The 18,895-nt window shown below is 40.4% G+C and overlaps 1 protein-coding gene across 5 annotated transcripts in view; it reads right to left on the bottom strand.

Moving 5' to 3' along the window:
• LOC102694761 (histone deacetylase 9) overlaps window positions 1–17,826 on the bottom strand; it is a 185,103-nt gene extending 167,277 nt beyond the window's left edge. For 3 of the 5 annotated variants that reach the window (XM_015357936.2, XM_015357932.2, XM_015357930.2), the window contains exons 1-2: window positions 17,653–17,826; window positions 5,845–6,008 (exon numbers count right to left, since the gene is read on the bottom strand). In XM_015357936.2, coding sequence (XP_015213422.2) covers window positions 5,845–5,866 — 22 coding nt within the window. In that variant the 5' untranslated portion in view covers window positions 5,867–6,008; window positions 17,653–17,826. The remainder of the gene's footprint in view (window positions 1–5,844; window positions 6,009–17,652) is intronic. The other 2 variants (XM_015357938.2, XM_015357935.2) reach the window with 1 other exon arrangement.
• Between the last annotated feature and the right edge of the window lie 1,069 nt (window positions 17,827–18,895).

Below are 18,895 nucleotides of genomic sequence, written 5' to 3' on the forward strand. Positions count from 1 at the left end.
TTCCTTCTTGTCCACAAATAGAAACAATGAAGCTGACAGGAGCTTGCAGACTCACACTTGACTAAAGAATCTCTAAAACTACTGTGAAGCTAATTTCTGTATCAATTTCTTAGCAAATTATCTAAACTCAAGTGAAAGAACACAGGTATTTCCTGAGGTAGAGATTGTCAAACAGTTCCATTTAATAATTGTGTTACCCACAGGTCAAACTGTGTGTTAGGGCAAAGTGTGAACATATTTTGTTGAGGATCTGAAGATTTAAAAAAGCTTACATGATCCACACAATATTTTAACATTTTGGGATTGTACATTCAGATAGATAAGAAAATTTTGCAGAAACAAAAGATGGCTACAGTCCTCTGAAGACACATTTATCAACCCAACAGTTTGGGAAAAACAAATTAATGAATATGTCACGCTATGCAATAAAAGATCCCCCAGGCAGTGCAAGCAATGAATTGAAAAATAAAAACTACAGCATGGCTGTCACTTCATCACAAAATACACCAGGAAGACACAGCTGGATGTCAGAATAGACACTGACTGATAATAAGACTACTGGAGAAACATGTTTCCAGTAAGAAGGCCCCCTCCTGCTTTAACACACTCCACCAAATCTCAGTTTTGGCAGCTATTGCTTTTCCATCTGCCAAAGTTTCATAAATAAAAGGACAAATAAAATGTGTTTTTAAAACAAGGAACAAAAGAAAATAAGAAAGGTCACAAACGAGAGGAGGTCATTTGGTCTATCTATGATCTATTACCTAGACGGAAGGTGACTGACCTCAGGGTCTCATCTAGCTGTTTCTTGAAAGAAACCAGGGCATCAGTTTGAACATGAATCTATTTTATCTTGCAAAACTAATTTTAGGATAGCTATTACTTTTTCATATTTAAAAGGTTCCTTTGTAAGATTCTTTTTAAATTCTGGGGAACATCCTTTAATGGGCACATTAAAATGTACATCAGATCCACTTTTTGCTGGTGTTTGAGTTCCTTCAGTCACGTTTGTTGGTCTTCTAAAACAGACAGTGTGAACCTGCCAGAGAGCAGCAATATTATGAGCCAATAACTCATGATAAAAAAGGTTAAAAACTATAAAACTTTCATAACATAAAGTGAGTGTATTTCAGGCTTTTTCTGTTTCAGTGGCCAGATGGACTAAAAAATGATGTTTTAGGCAAAAAGGATGTGCATGCTGTATTAATTATTCATTCCTTTTTCCGTCACACAGAAAAAATGTTTTAAACAGAAAGAAGCGATGGTCTCACATTTATGAAAGGAAAGCATTTTACGTTCATTCAAGATCTGGACTTTAGTTTAACAGTTACTTTCAATCCACACTTATTGCTAAATATTTTAGTACAATGTGTGATGGAGTGTTTTATGTATGAAGAACAAAAAAAAAAAGAGTTTCTCTTCTGTTCATTGCAGAGGAGGAAATTGAAGTTATCGTCACTGTTCTGGCAGGCCAGCACTATTGTATGCACTGAAGAACATGTAAGACACTATCTTATACGCCTCAATTCAAGGACCTGCACATTTGTAGGTCACCTTAAAAAGTAGGTAATTGTATTAAACTCCATGCAGTCCTGCCTTAGCAGAGTGAGGTGATTTTTGTCTGTTACAATGGCATTAAGAAACTATATTCACTACCAAAGGATTCAGCTACAGGCTGGAGGAGGGGGTGAAAGGCGGGGCTACATGGAGTAGCTAATATTCAACATCTTAAATTCAGATGCTGACCTCAACTTGAAATCTACAGAAACAAATGTGTCAATCGGTTGTGTGAAATTAGTTTCAACCGATTAATAATTCTTAAAATCTACTTCTCCATGGATTTTTGGTTTCCTATCCTTTTTCTAAATGAGAACCTTTCAAGGTGAACCTAAGCCATCGTGTTCCAGGAAAACACTATGACTTGCAAGAACCCCCGAAAAAAAAAAAAACTTTATCAGACTCAGGGGCAGAGAGCTGCTAAAATTATCCTGCTTTAAAAATCAAACATTCTCTACTTCACAGATAACACCTGCCTACTCCAGTCACCTGATAAATTAGACACCATCTGTTACATTCAATTTTACAAAGAGTTTCCAAAGGATGTCCAGAACTTTTAAATGTTGCAAGGGCCTGCAGGATATTGAATGTGAAGATTAACTTTATCAGTCCTCTACAAAGATACTCTTTAACCTGCTTAACAGTTACAACATTTGGGACAAAGCCACATTCTCCTTCTTCACTTAGACCTTGGCAGCACTAAATCAAGATATTGAGAATTGCTGGAGCTATTGATAAGTGATCAACATATTTAAAAATGAACATATGTTCTCTTGGAGCTGAGCATCCAAAGTCTCTGTGGATGTAAATGTGTCCTCAGGCAAGCATACAAAAACTAAAACTGATTTCCTCCAAAATGAAGTAAATTTTCATCTAATGTGCAAACAAAAATGAACTCTCAGTATGGATAAAATCAATGGCACTCTGTAACTAAAAAGTAATATTTGTGATGACTTTTAGCTGCTTTTTAAAGAATTGCATTACTTAACCTTAAGAGTAGTTCATAGAATAGTCCATAGGCCCATGCAAATGTTTTACAAAGTATTACAGGAAGGCTAGACATATTTCTTGATTATCGCTGGTGCTTTCCTTAAAAAGTCTATGGAAAAGACACGGATGTGGATATGGAACAAAAAGAGCATGATTTAGAGGTGAGGTAATTCAGCCCTCTTGCCCAATTGCAAAAAGGCAAAAATCTGTTGCAGCTTTGTGATCCCAAGGTACTTGTGTCACAGCAATGGACATCATCAGGTAATGGTCTTGGGGTTTGCTTGTTGACAGCTTGAACTAAACTTTGACTTAATCCAGTTCTCTAATTTATAAACAAAAAACACACATCTGACAGCACCATCCTATTTTTTAGTCAATCAGAGGGTCAAACACGCTGAGCCTTTGTGGCAGTGTGGAGAAGGACAGCAGGCACAGTCATAAAGGTTTCAAAGGAATTTGCCAAATTCAGGTACAAGTATACAGATAGCTCTGGTGTGCATCCAGGGATTAATCATAGAAAAATCAATCCACTCATTAGGATTGAATAACAGCTAATTCCATGCCACGTACGCTCCATTCTGTAAACCCCACACTTCGCACTACTTGAGTCCATCATTCGAACATCCATCACCTTTCCTACTGCTTGTAGGGCTGTGTGGGAGCTGGAACCTATCCCAGCAAGCATCAAGCATAAGGGAGGATTCACCCTGGATGGGACGGACATCCAGTCATAGGGCAGACACACACTCACACCGGGGCTAATTTTCCCAGAAGCCGATTAATCAACAGCATGTTTCAGCATGGAGCGTGGGGGGAGAAAAGAACCCACACAAGCTTGTGAAACTTCATGCTGACAGCACCCTGGGGTTTTGAACCGAGGACAGCACTGCTGCAAGGCCACAACAATTACCACTGAGCCACCCTGAATTCACTGTGTGGTCTCTTCACATGGAAAGAGTTGCCACTGACTTGCGGAATTATTACCATACACACACAAAAAAAGTTTTATAATAATGTTATAAAATGCACCATATATCAAAGTAGATAGTACTGTATTTCATCACAGTACCTACTTCCACAATGTGAATGTGAGCAACTGTTCTTCAGAAGTACAGTACGAGTTTAAACATTGCACCACACATTGCATCAGGCCTGCCCGCGTCAGACTCTTCTGTCATCACAGAGGCATCGGTTTTACTATAGTACTGGAGCTGCCAAACAAGCTGATCCCGTAGACAGCGAGTTCATGCTGGTGGAGTCAAAAGAGAACAGAAGGATTATGCACTGAATCCAGAATGCGGAGCTTGTCTGTGGCGTCACACGTAAGACAGGTTACCTTTGAAACTACACTGGTAAAACAGAGAGGGGAAACTACATCTTTTCACAAGGTTGTGGGAGGATCCCTGCTGCAAGCTACCCAGCCATGCAATTGCAACAGATACCCTGGTCTAGATGGACTGGAGGGCCCCCTCCATGTCTGAAACCTTTCTTATGTTCTTAAGTTGTTACACACAGGCCGCCATGTTGTTACACATGAGGTTCATAACACCACACCAGTGATTTCTATTACTAGGGAGGCTTCTTAGACAGGTATACCTTTTATCAATTGGTACTGTATCTTTTGATAAAACAATCGCTCCTACTGTATAGTCATAAATCCATAATACAAGTTTGCGGACAATACTTATTTACTTCAAAATAATTCAATAATCTACTAAGAAATTAAGGCCATAGACCAAGACTTAACTTCAGAGATCCCTGATTGATCAACCCTAGCTAGACCAGGACAATCCACTATAAATAAAACTCAGCTGAACTGGACTGAAACTAGAATGAAAGGGGAGATAGCACACACACAGGGAGTACAGTCAAAAACAGAAACTCAGGGAGAAACAAAAAGTCAAAGGAGACTGTAATTAAGTTCTTGCACCTAAATGCCATTACTATTAGAAAGAAAGGTCATGAGACAGAGAAATGTAAACTCCATTAGCAGGTGATCCTGACAGAATCAGAATAACAGAAACATTCCAGTCACTGTTCCACTATACTCCTCTGTATTATACAGTGGCCACTGCCAGCAGAAGACAGTGCAGGAGGTAACTGTAGTTGACTGCCATTCTAGTACATATAGCACACAGTACACAGCCCTCGGCCACCCACTGTCACCACAGCGCTGAGTGCGAGGTGCTGACCTCCCTGACCTGCTCTTTCACACACACACAGGGTGAGATCCAGCCCCCTAACTGGAATCTCCAGACCCCAAGCAAGAATTTGCCAGTCCTCAGTGGGGAATGCAGTGGTGAGCCACACTCTGTCCCAAAGGTTCTATAATACACTTTCCTGAGATGGTATGGATGGAAGATGTCTTACATTACTTGAGTGAGGTGTGTATGAACAATAAACTCTAGATTTTACATCCATATGGATCTAGATTTGAATGAACATGTTTTTTTAATATTTAGTGTTTCTATGCAGTGTTAATTACGTCGATGCGTCTTCAGGGCATGGCAACAAAGACGTCCATTTATTGAAAACTGAAAGCCATTATTCAAGAGGAAATATCTGTTTAGGAATGTATGGGTGGCTCCCAAAACCAAATTCATACTACCTTAAGTAACAGTCTTACCAGGCGATTCAAAAATCCCCCAAAACTGATCCAGTTATATGGTAAAAGGCATACTTAAAGCAAAGTTGAACTGAAATTCAAGAGAAATTGAAACAAATCTTTGCACCTGTTTAGGCATTACTGTTAAGGAACATTATCAGTGAAAAATTTAAAGCAAGACCAACACAGCTACATATAAAAGGTTCTTGTAAAATGAGTCAAGTAAATGTAAGAAAACATCCTATTTATCTTTTACTTTTTTAAACAGTTTAAACTAATACCCAGGTGGCTCCAAATGTAATAGTCCTTGAGCAGAACAATGTCATTAACCACATGTGATTTAGACATGCCAAACTGTAGCATACATGATATCACAGATCACCAGAATTAAACAGACTTAACATTAAAATGAATTTAAACAAGAAAACAGACACAGATTGCAATTTCTTAATGATTTCCAGGCTCATATTTTTGGCTTATGCACTGTCTTTTGATAGCAAGCACTCCGATTCCATAAACTGGTTTCTTTTTAAGAACGCTGAAGCTTTTTTCTCAATCAACCCATTGTCTGTATTGCTGTACGTATAATTAGTCTTCACAGCTGTACTGTATTAGCCTAGTTGCAGATGCATTCATCATGAACCGCAGCAGTAAGGAAAAGAAGAAAATGCAGAAAGTCAGAGCAAACGCACCTGTATGTGTCGGAGAAGACATCCCTGGATCTGACTCTGTAACGGCAACACTAGCGAAGGAACACCCTTTTGGAATAAGACGATCTCGACTTGCAGTGGCGAAGGGTAATGCACATCTGTGCAATCCCAAGAACAGCACAGCACACACAAGCTAGCACAGACACCTGTGAACAAATCCAGATTGAGCCAATTACCAAATGTGCACCCACCTTGCAATCCTGTCAGCAGAAATGCAAATGTTATATAATAGCCAACTGTGTGAGGAATGTGATTTATGTTCTCAGTTTGGGAGAAACTGAGTTTTGTTTCACAGGATGGGTAGTGAGCTCTTACCTTAGCTGATAATTTATGAACTGCAAATTAACAACAGTATTAAAACTTGCTGTAGCAGTAACTTTATTTTAAAAAAACTGTGAACAGTAAAGACTTGGAACAAAATAAAAACTGAAATTTACAAAGAAGAGAACTTGTCAATATAAATAGCCCACACACTTTTTACTTTAGCTTCTGAAAGTAATACATAAACCCAGGCCACATAAGAGCAGGGGCCAGCAGGGCCATTTGACCTGGGCCTCACCTCAGGCCGGGGTGCGTGGTCCTCCACTTTAACCCTTTGGCTGCGTTTCTCCACTTGAGGCGAATTTGTAACCTTTACCACATAATGCGATTCTCGACTAAAGTCCACGTCAGTGATAAAAACATCCCCTTTTCAGTTCGGTACTGAATCTACCGTTCTTTAGGAGTTTCAAAATTCCTGACCTAATCTTCCCATCATGCCATTCTTTATATTTAAATATTTTTTGCCCCTCTTCCCAGACAATGAGGGTGTCACACCCAACACTCCTCCCCTAGAGGGCGCTCCACTACTCCAATTATTAGTGCCGTGAATGTTGCTAGGCTCCCCAGGTGTACCCTGTTATGTGTACTGTTATTTAAAGTCCAGCTCCTCCAGTCCTCGGGGCTCATCATTAGGGTCAGGATGTCGCGAAGCCCGTCTGGCACCAGGAAACCCTACGTCCGTCTCCTGAGGGCACAGGCCTCATCCCCGACACCTCCCGCTTCCTGAGCCCGGGGTCTGGAGGATCTCGCCCCGTCACCCTAGGACCTCCATGTTCTCCATGTGTTGGCGTGTTCCCCCTTCCCAGGCATTTTGACCTTGTCGCGTCCCAGGATGGATTTATTGTTGACGGACTCATGGACTGTGCCCTGACCTGCCTTTGGACCTGCTCGGATTTGGATGCCATTCTTGTCTCCCCCACTCGCTGTCTCACGGACTGTCACTGTTATTTTGTGCTGTATTAAACCCCTGTGTGTTTTCCCAAACCACGCCTCCTGTGTCCTCCAGCTCTTACCACATCGCACAGGGTCTACTACAAAATGCAACAGGGGCTTCAGCCCCTGTCCGTAACAGAGGGGGCCCCACAGTGTGAAATGGCCCGGGCCTCGTCTGAGCTCTCGGAGGGCCTGCATAAACCAACTGGCATGAGCTGGAGACCTGGCAGTGGTACACATTTTTACTGGAGGGGCGGAGCTAACCCACTGTATTTAAAACACCTTCTACAACAGAAAAAAACATTGAGCCATGATTTAATTGTATTAAAAGTCTGGTCTTGACCATTGCCACTCCAGATTTGTACTTTACAGTGGCGGCAAGAAGTGGGTGAATGTCAGCTGTGTCTTGAGAGTCATTGTAGATGATATCAAAGACTCAGTACGTGAGAAAGGTTAGAAAGGAGAAAGGAGATCATTACTGTAGGTCCTCTAGTCCACTTTTGTTTAGATCATTAGCTTATTGATCCGAGGAGCACTTCCAGCTATTTTGTGAAAGAAGTTAGGGTATCCGCTTCAACACCATGGCTGGAGAAGTTGTTTTGAACCCTCACACACACACCATTTCATTTTCCATTCGTGCCCGCTGATTCTGAAGCCATCCACCGTGTTGACTCTGTCAATGACTTTGAGGATTTTGAATACTTGAATCGTGTGTTCTTCTCAATTCACAACTAAAACAGTTCAGTTCCTTTGGCCTGTCGGTGTAGGACATTCCTTTAAATGTACTGTCTGTGGCTGCTGTTCTCTTGACTGATTTCAGAGCAGCTGTGACTTTCCTTCAAACGAGGTGACCCAAATAATATACAACACCCTAAATCAAGCCTCACTTCTACTTTGCATAATTTCATCCTAACATCCCTAAGATTTCATTCCTACATTTTAACGATACATCTTGACTTTCCGTTTCCCTTTTTTGTTTCCCTACGATGGTGCAACTGAGAATTCTCTCGTCTTGTAACGAGGTGGATTAAAAACACAGATACCTGCAGCAAGCGAGCTTGATTGCGGAGGAGAAACAAGAGCAGCTAAGAGGCGTGTCTTTTCCCTGTTGCAAGAATAACCCATAAAGACAGCGCTGCAAGCGTGATAGCTGTGATATATTCAAGAGGAGGCATAACGGCATCCAGGATAAATGGAAGGAGAAGAAGGGGAGAAAGGATCATTCATCCTCTTATCTCACGGAAATGAGGAGGAAATAAAGCACAGGTTTTGGCTTTGCAAAAGTGAGCTGGTCAACTGAATGTTGTTTTCCAGGAAGCCAAGGTTATTTTTGGAACTGTGCAGTGAAGGTAGCATTGAATAGGCAATCCCATAATATTTTAATCAAAACATAAATGATATTTGTAACCCCATTTTAGAGTTTGTTGATTTAAATTGATAACCTCAGCTGACCTGCCCGTGCCGAGATGCTCACAGAGATTGCACAGCCATGACACAACTGTTCTTGCACTATCTTACCGTCCAGTATTTATAATGGGAAGGCCAAAGAAATCACTGAACCTGGCTTGAGTTATTGAGGATGTAAGAAGAGCAATGTGTTATTGTAAAGTTCGTAGGATAAATCACACTTTTATTAAAATCAGAACACCTTCAATGGTATTCTAGCAGCTGTATTTTCCATAAGTACATAAATTAATTGATATCTAATATCTTTAAAATTAATATAGTAGTAGAAAATTTGCAACAATGACAAATAGTAAATTCAAATAGATTAAAATACAATAAGTGTATCTAAAAAATTATAAAAATGATAGAAATAGCTATATTGTGAACTAGAAGCCTAATTATTCTTGAATACTGGGTAAATGAAGGATTATTAGTAGTAAAGCATTCCTTAGAATTTTTGTGTTAAAAATATACTGTATAAAATACAATCTATTGTACATATTCATCCACCATATTACCATGATACTGGAGTAACAAAATAGCCCTAAATTTTGTGCAGTTCACAAAATTTATTAATTCAATGTACAGTGATTAACAAACTTAAAATGTAAATATAACACATTTTAATTCATTGTCTTCCAGAGAATAAAATGTATACATGTATACATATGTTCTTAATTTTTAACTAAACTAACTTTACAACCCTGACAACACGAAGGTTTGTCAGGGTTTTTAAAACTCGTGGTTTTAAAAATCAATACAGAATAATTTCAGCTGAAGAGTATCTGGCCCTTGATATTTGTTACAACCTGAAGCCTCGAGCTCTTGGATGCCATGCCGTACTTCTGCTGTCACTGATCAGAATCAGAACCATGGCTCTTCCTAATTTATACTGCAGAAGATGTCATTCAAGGAGGATCAGCAAAAAGTGCAGAAGCGGCAGATGAAATTCAAATGCATTTAGATCAAATTAAAAACTGTGAAACACCTGGCAGACGATGTTGGCAAGCAATACAAAGGTCAAACAAAATGTTAGGATACTGCATTTAGTCAAAAGTGTAGAATTTAAGTCAGGAGTGCTGTTGTTAAATTGTATAACACACTAGTAAGACCTCATTTAGAATATTTACCACATTACTGAAAGAATATTGGTGATCTGGAATCAGTCCAGTGAAGAGCAACCAGATACTTTCTGAGGCTTAAAGAATTCTCCTACACTGACAAGCTGAAGTACATGAAGCTTTTTACAGTAGTGTCGAAGCAGAAGGGGACCTTATACGAGTGTATAAGTATTCAAAATCAAAGTTACTGACAATGTCAACCTCATGGACGACAATGAGCAGTGAAAAACAGAACAGAGGTCACGAGTGGAAACTACACAATAGAGCATTTAATCATATAAACAGGAGGCACTTCTTTCCCTGAAGGGTTGTTTGAGTACAGAACTCAGTCATTATGTTGAAGCTGATACCCTGGAACCTTTCAAGAACAAGCTGGATGAGATCCCTGGATCAATTAACTGCAAACTTCACATCAAGCTAGTGGTGCTGAAAGGCCGCCCCTGGTTTGTAACAGTTCTTATGTTCTTACCAAACGAGCTAGAAGGATGAATTGCTTTCTTAAGTTCTACAGGAGATGGAAATGTCACAACTTCTCTTTCTATCTATTATCCATCAAAAGCATGACACAATAGGTCGAAAGACAGTTCTGTTTCCTGTAACGCTGCGATTGGTCCATGTCTTGGTTCACCTTACAATTAACGTCGGTATCAAATGCTGATAAAAAACACCAGTCTGATCCAATCTATGGATTAGTCCTAAACTCTGATAATCACATTAGCAGCACCATCTCTGCCAATCCTGACTGATCCCCGCCATTGCCCTACCTTACAGACCACACAGTGCTACACATCACACACACACGGTCCTGTCTCCGCTCTGAGACGATAATGGAAACAATCGATCAAAAAAATCTGTTCTTACGCCTCATCACTTCAGGCAAACAACTTTGTGCCATTTGCCTTCTTATTCACAATTTCTCCTGTAATCCTATTTTTTTTTTTTGCACGATAACATCCTGTTATGAATGCAAAGCGCTTTATTGGCATGACAGACGAATTACAGTGTTCCCAAAGCAATAACAATTAGTCTAAATATTTACAGGCATTTTCAACAAAAACATATTATTGTTATTAGACCCATGTAGAAAAACCCCCCGTTATTATTTGAGAGGCTGACTCTCTGTTCCTCAGGCTGGGACAGGAGATCACATACTGGGCTGCAGTTCTATTGAGTTTCCTCCCCCAGGAAGACTAGAAGCTGCTTGGATTCTGGCAGGAATGGGTCCTTGTTTTGCTTGGAAAACATTGCTTGGAAAACTCAGGGTTCTCCTGCCAGCGTTCCGTCGAACCCCCCGCTGCTGGCAAGACCTCGGCCGGTGAACACTTGGGAGTGTGGGAAAGAGGGGGTGAGATTCTCATGGCCTCAATGGCCAACACGCAGATTTCTCCCTTAGAAATCACAAATCAACGGGGCGAATTATGGAAGCCATCCCTTCACCTGAACACGACGGAAACTTCCCGAGAGGCGTCTGGCTGTTTCTCGGGAATAATGAGTATACTGCACGCAACTTCTCCCGAGTCTGGTTTTCGATCCAAACATTTAACGCTCTTTCCATGTGCTCGAAGCTGCGATCCAGAGGAATGTGTGACTCTCGCTTTTCGTATGGTGCTGATGATCGACTCTTTAAACCCATTCACCTGCTCGCCAAGGCAAAAGACTCTTTTTGTTTCTTATCCAACTTTCCTGCCCTTTTCGCACAACAACTCTTTTTCTGGATCATATCTTTTTTTGAACAATACAGCAAGAAATACACCTGAGCAACTTTGAAGTCATGATTGTTTGATAACTATGACAGCACAAATGCTGAAAAAGCAAAATAATTTAATATGTTTAAAAGGACACTGTCATCACACTCGCAGGATTAAGTGAAAAATATGTAACTGACTGATCATATATGGAATGTGTTTGAAACTCTTGCAATATACTTTGCAAAATTACTATACCTACTGAATACCTTATTGAAGTGTGTATTAAGTTAAATATTCTTTAAATACTGAATGAGGAAGGCATCTTAGAACAATCCTCATCTGAAACTCATCCATCCATTTTCTAACCGCTTCTTCCAATCCAGGATCAGGGTGTCCAGTGCCCCTCCAGCAAGAAACAGGCGCCAGGCGTGGTACCCACTGGACGGGGCGATAGTGCATTGTGGGGGACACACACTCTCACCCAAGGGCCAGATTTCACAGAGGCCAACTAACCTACTGTACCAGTATGTGTTTGGATTGGGGGAGGAAACTGGAGCACCTGGAGGAAGCCCACACGAACACAGGGAGAACAAGCAAACTCCACACAGACAGCACCCCAGGTGTGCAATTGAACCCGGGGCCCCAGCGCTGCGAGGCAGCGATGCTGACCCCTGCACCAGCCTCCAGAAAATCATATGCAAAAAAAAATCAGTGGCATGAAGAAACATCTTTAAATGACTGAAATGTTGTTTTTTCTACCATGCCCCTTGTTAAGACTGCTTGAACAGAAACACGTTAAATTTATCAGTGATGTTCAAACAAGATGAACGGCGCTGTCTTCAGTGCTGCCCACTGCTTGACTGCGAGATTATTCCACAGCCTTGGAGCAACTCAGGGTCTCCTGGTGTTCCGAGCTTCGTACCGAGAACTGAGAAAAGGCTGGAGTCTGAAGAGGGCAGGGACAGCAAAGTGTGTAGGGAGTTAACAGTTCACTGATGCAGTCAGCAACCACAGCTTTCCAGCCAAATAAACGTGAGCAGCAGCATTGTGAGTTTTATTCTGAAATCCACAGGGAGCCCATGCAAGGAAGCCAAAACGGACTAAAAGGCCTGAGCATATATCACCGGAGTTAAGATACAGGACTCCAAGTTCTAACATACTGTACAGCAGGTTGTCAAGGACGTGCATGGAAATTTCACAAGAGTGACAAGTTCTGCTCTGTCGCCAGCAGGACTCGATGCAGGATCGCGGGCTCCGAGTATACTCAGCATCACCCCCGAGACAGCAGTGACCTCAGCTCCACCACACAGAGTGGGGCCACTGCCACAGGCCAGTTCTGCCCTGGCAAGGTTAGAAAGTCAGCTGGGGGAGGCTGTAACTGTCGTAACTGGCTCGGTGCCACTGAGACACTGCTACACACATGCCAGCAAGAACCAGCAGCAAAAGTGATGCCTGGAAAATACTCAAGCAAGGGGATGGACGTGCACAACGTAAACTCCAAAAAAAAAAAAAAAAAAAAAAAAAAAAGACACCTTCACAGCAATGAGAAGACGATCTTTAAGATTTGGGTATCCACGATTCTTGACCTGAGTGCCTGGAATGATTCCAGGACCGTCAATGGTCACATTTGAGGTTGGCAGCATGCTTGGAGGGTTGATAAACATCGACATGACTCCAGTCTGGTCAGAGCTCATGCTGTTTCCAACTCCGGACCCCTGCAACCACAGCTGTGGTGGCCCACCTGCACCTGGAGTGCTGCTCAGCCTTGCTCGGCTCACGGTACACTGCTCCGTCTGCTACCACAGGGGCAGGCACGCTGTCTCTTCTCTACTCAAAAATCATGCAACAGACCCTCGTTCTGTGTCCTCCTGTCCAGGCCAGCTTTCCTTACACATCTAACGCTTGTGCTGGACCGGCTGGGTTCTCCTGAGAGGGTCTTTTTTTGACTCCCACTGAGCTCCGCATCCCTCTTTCAGCTCTTAATTGCCTCTGCTCGGTCCTTCTTATGCGTTATTACCCATGAGCCACCTTCCCACAGCTGCATGGAGCTGGCCTCTGCTTTCCCTGTTTCACTCCCCGCGCCAGCACCACATGGCAGCCACTCGCAACACTGAACTTGTAAGAAAGAAGCTAGAGTATTTATTTAGGTGAAACACAAGCACAGCATTCATCATCAAGGTGCTGGGGATGAAACTCTGCCCTCTGCTACACCACCAGCGGCTTATAGTAAAAAAGGGGGAGAAATCAGCATAACTGTGATTATTGATAATAATCAGTCAATAACCATTGGTCATTTGGGTGTACACTAACAAATATGTTATCAAATGCTGTTGGTTGAATGTTCATTGTTTGTTTCTAAAATAAAAAGAAAATGTTGATCGCAAAAAATATCTAATAATGATAGAAAATGACGTAGGACAGACTAAGACTGGATTCACATCCTGCAGTAAAAATATACAGTAGTTAAGTCGTTTGCAACACAAAACCTAACCAAGAATATTTCCTTAATTCCTACAGCTTGTTACGGCAACTCATCATGTTGCACAAATCTGAGAAGACTCTAGTCTTCTGCATTCTTATTTTGAACATTGCTATTTGTGTGAGCTGAAGCAAACACAAATTAACTAAAATAGTAATGCTTTAATGAAGCTAGAAGAGAGATCAGCTCTGGACAGGAGATACAGCAGAATAACATCTGAAGCGGCTCTTGAACACGAACAAGAGCCTTTACTGCCCTCTTCTGACACAAAAGTGCACTGCAAAGGCTGGCCCTTTTCAGAAGTAGTTCTCCCTGAAATCTGCCTCATTCTTTAAATTACTTCACATATGAGCCTGGTGATGAGTTTCTTATTGATCAGGAAACAAAAAGCTCATTACCTTTGTAGCATCTATTATAAAAGTACTTATCTTGTTTTTTCTCCAGGTTATATGAAACCAAAGATAGAAACCAGTCCATGTGGGACTCCACCAGGGCTGTGGTTTCCTCTCACTAGTACAAAGACTTGCTGTCTGTACCGTGGTGTCGCAAAACTGTTCATATGTTTTTGAATGTTGTTGTCTGTAATTATATTTTGTAAAGACCAATATACTTTTGTTATAATAATTTATTCAAATTGATTATATACTGTACATACGATTCTGACTACTAACATTCCACAAATTCTTTAACCACTAAACACATCTTGATTGTACGAGGTCAAAACACCGGAAAGCTCAAGGTCCTGTTGTCGATCTAGAACAAGGGGGTTGGGATTGGGTTAAAAAAAAACTCCATTTCACTCAACAGTTTTCCACAGCTGCTTAGCCCAACAAAGCTGCTTAAAAATGCACATCGCAATATTTTAGATGTTGCACACAATATACAAGTTACACCGCCTTATTGTAGCCTTGTTCAGTAATAAATGTTTATCGTACTTGTAACACTAATGTAAATGGACGTGTGAGAAAGGACACATCCCGTGACATGTGACATTTTTAACCACTCTTGTCCGGGGCTTGGAAATCCGTTTCACAATAGTCACAAGGAAATGTGACATGCCCTGTAGTTCTCTTTCAGTATGCCACTATGTCTGGGACAGGCATGGCCAGTAAGCTGAGATGTTAAAGAAGGCAGCGTACTATACCCTCTTTGCTAAAGACCAGTCCAAACAAAAGATTGGCAGCATTTTAAAGACAGTACAGTTGGACACTGCCGTGCAGTTGGATATCTTAATTAATAGAGCCATTCTCAGGGTGAGGATGCACTGTAGCACACATGCTGTACAACAGACCGGTGACATGTAAAGCAAATCATAATAAATGATCAAAGGAGGGGCATTTTTAAATGAGCCAGTGGATGATAGACAAAACATGCTTCAAAGCAAAGTGCTTTAATTTTTTAGCAGTTACACAAAACAGGTGGTCCAAATATGAAAAGGACTTGACACGAACAAGATTTAGAATGTCCAAAGTAAAGGGAGATCTGCAGCAGTCAGATAGAAACGTGAGAATATTAGAGAAAGATTCTGAAGAAAAAAAAAGACACTATTTTGAAACGTTGCATTTCAGCTCATGTTATATCCAAATCTTAAAATTTAAAATTGTGCAGAAACATATCACAAGATATGATAATATCGTTGTTCCCCAAACTCTGAGTGAATCCATAATGTGGCGGTGAACACCCAGATACCAGGCCAGAAAAGCCCAGATCTGTCAGGGAATGTTGTTACCAAGAGTTTTACAAACCCGAGTTTAAAGAAATAAAAGAAATGAGGCAGAAGTTAGTCATAAAACCATTATGCTGGATGACTGAAAAAGCTCGACATCCTTCTTTAAGGGAATCCATACATACTGTATCAGGCATAAACCTTTACCAAGTACAATAATTACAGATTATTATAGCTTTTTGGGGTTAAAAGGTATAATAAGGATACCTTGTCGAATAACCTATTTAAATTACACCGAAGTCTAACCAAATTGTAATTGAGATTAGTTAAGCTGTAATATATTGAGAATTTTAATAACAGAGAGAGATAACAAAGAAATTCCGGTAGATAATTACTGGGGGAAACGCTACTACTAGTATTAATAATGCACAGATAATAAAATTTCTCAGACTCACGGTTTGGCAAGTTCAGCTTCAGGACAAAAACTTAAGTTCCTGAAGGAGCAGCAAATCTATTGCTTTGCCCAACTACGCCTCTGCCCCTGTATTGACCTTGACAGGCTGACAGAACCGTGAGTGCACTAAATCGGACGTTCACTGGCTAAACAATTTGTGAAGCAGAGCAGTCAGTGGAACAGGGCACGAGCACGTAAGGCAACCTGTGGGATACAAGACTGAGGCAGTTCTGGTTGCGATGAAACCTGCCAAGTTTCAAGTCAATTAGTATCATAGCTCATCACTGGAAGTTTGCATTTTGAAAAAAAAAAACATGGTGATTGTTTCGGTCATTTGGAGCAGCTCACACCACTTCATCACATGACAACTCTACGGTCACTAGAATGATAGCTACGGAGTTAATTGGAGTCAAGTAGGCATTCAACAGGAGCAGTCTGCACAAGAACGCATGGCAAGCTGAGGTCCTGGGTCAGAGGGGAGAATTATCACGGTTTTAAGGCACAGATCTTGGTTGACGCAGGACCACCATTCATTTGCTCAGTTGCCCAGTCTCTGGACAAAAAAAAACATTCAGAACACTGCTTGGGAGCCTAATAGTACAGTACTGTACAGTATGTCCAAGGTAAGATTGAAAATGAAGCCCACCTGAAAATGGCAAAAACCCAGACCGCACCTGAGGTTACCTTTCTTACAGAATCCTCTTGTGTCTCCTTCAAACAGTTGGGTGTGGCGTTTAAGATCTGGTGGGTGCTTTACTTCCTGAATTTAACCCGCTCCCGGTTTCGCTCTGAACAGCGTCTCAGAGCATGTTGTGCGTGGTCAACAAGCCAGCAAAAATGTTTTATGCTTTATGTGCGTCAAATGCTCAACCAATTAACAGATTGAAGTCTGTCATACATTCGTATGTCACTCACGTCTTGGGTGATCAGTTGTTTGCTAAATGTTAATGAGTTCTATTTATAGTCCAGAAATGGCATCATTTTATGCAGATCAGGAACGGGAAATTTATGCCTTTCATGTGCACCGCGATGTTGCCGCCTTAAACGGTGTTTAAATAAACACCGAAATAAAATAAACGTTATTATAATCCATAACAATTAAAGATGTCTTTTTAAACATTATGGCATCAATTTAGAAGAAGTGTACATCTTACAATAATGTATACGACAGCTCCCATACCAACAAAATTGTCCTAATGTTCTGCGCATGTTGATATTTAACATTGGGATGTACACTATATTGTGTAATTGATTTAAGTTCTTCCATCACGAACTGATTAGGAACCTGATTAACACCTCTGTGCGATATATGTCACAACTTGGCATCATTTAAGCCGTTTGCTTATTAAACTGGTCTCATCTTGTCGTGTCGCCTATGAGGCACGACTTAATTATTCATGCTCTTTAGTTATTTTGGTTTCCTTGGATTAACTAATGGCTAAAATCATTTTATAACACAAATGAAAGCGACCATAAAACGCTTCAGTCGCATGGGGGAAAACAAGAACAAGTTTTCAACAAGCTAAAATTGGCGAGCATAAGGCTCAGGGGCCAATCACTTGGAAATTGTGCTAATTACAAACTGCAAAGAAGTCACAGTTAACTAAACACAGCAAAACGCGTTGCTCGCGGTTGTCCTATCCCCTTGCTATTTATAGAACAGAATTACATCATTTTCTTACCTGGTATTTCTGCAGGGGGAAAAAGATCAAAACGCGAAAGGTTCCAGTATTAAGGTACAGTTTTTAATCTGGATGTGATCTTGGATATCGTGCCTTCCCGGAGAGCAAGGAGACAGGCTGAGAGCAGTGTTTTCAAATTGCAGTGGCAGAGAGATGCGATCAGAGCCTGTGGCGACACAAGTAGGATCTACTATAAATAGCAACACAGTAGAAAGCAGGCGAGATTGCTGGAGCTAACAACGAGGATCATTCACACAATGAGGGAAAATTAAGGCACGATAAACGCTGTTTATCGCACTAGTTCTTAAAACACTTCTGTTGTTTTTTATTGTGATTTTAAAACTACTTTGCGCCCCAAGAGAAAAAATGCCTTTTGAATCAATATGTATTTATAACCTTGTCTGCTGTAACTACAGTAGATAGAGAATAATGATTTATTATGATATATTTCTGTGCGCACTTTGCAAATAGGTTGTCTTGCAATTAACTGTGAGTTTGGCCTCAACTCATCTTTTTTTTTAAAAAAGGTTCCTTTCTAAAAATCGCTAGAATTTAGTTTTTTTTTCCTTAAGTTGATTTTTTTTGCTAAAACCCATAATAGGTTTTTCCTAAAGATAAATGTTTTTTTTCACTTTTAAGTTTCATGCCTCTTTATATAATTAATTTCAAATTATTAGCAAAGTGTCCATAGATATCAACTGACTTATTACCAAGTTTAGTTTTCAAACTTTGTTTTGTGCACCTCATATCATAATATATTAAAAGAGGATATATATTATATAATTATATATATATACTTTCCTGATTTCCATAATTTTATATTAAAACCCCGAAGGTACAAACGTAATAAATATGATATCTTTAAGGAGCAGACACCTTTTACATATTTTTAACTGTGTCTGTGTTAATAAAAACCCTCTGAAGTCTAGCTTCCTGCTGGTCATTAGCAGATGGTCTTAAGTTTTGTTAAAGTAATCACAGCTTGTGAGATTTCATTAAACAACTCTCTTAGGGGCTGGACAGAACCATTTTTTTCTGAGAATAATAATGAAAAGGACCCCTTGGGCACTTTTTTACTCGATTACCCAAAATGTTATTTTCATTTTAATTAATGGAGACCATCATGCACTGCTAATTTATGAAGAATAAAAAAGCAGAAACAATTACTTTTCAAATACAAATGCCTTGTGTCTAACCAACCAGTTAGGAATGTGTGTGTTCTTCATATAGCAAATCAATTATT

The sequence above is a fragment of the Lepisosteus oculatus genome, chromosome 10, assembly GCF_040954835.1.
Source record: "Lepisosteus oculatus isolate fLepOcu1 chromosome 10, fLepOcu1.hap2, whole genome shotgun sequence".
NCBI lineage: Eukaryota > Metazoa > Chordata > Actinopteri > Semionotiformes > Lepisosteidae > Lepisosteus > Lepisosteus oculatus.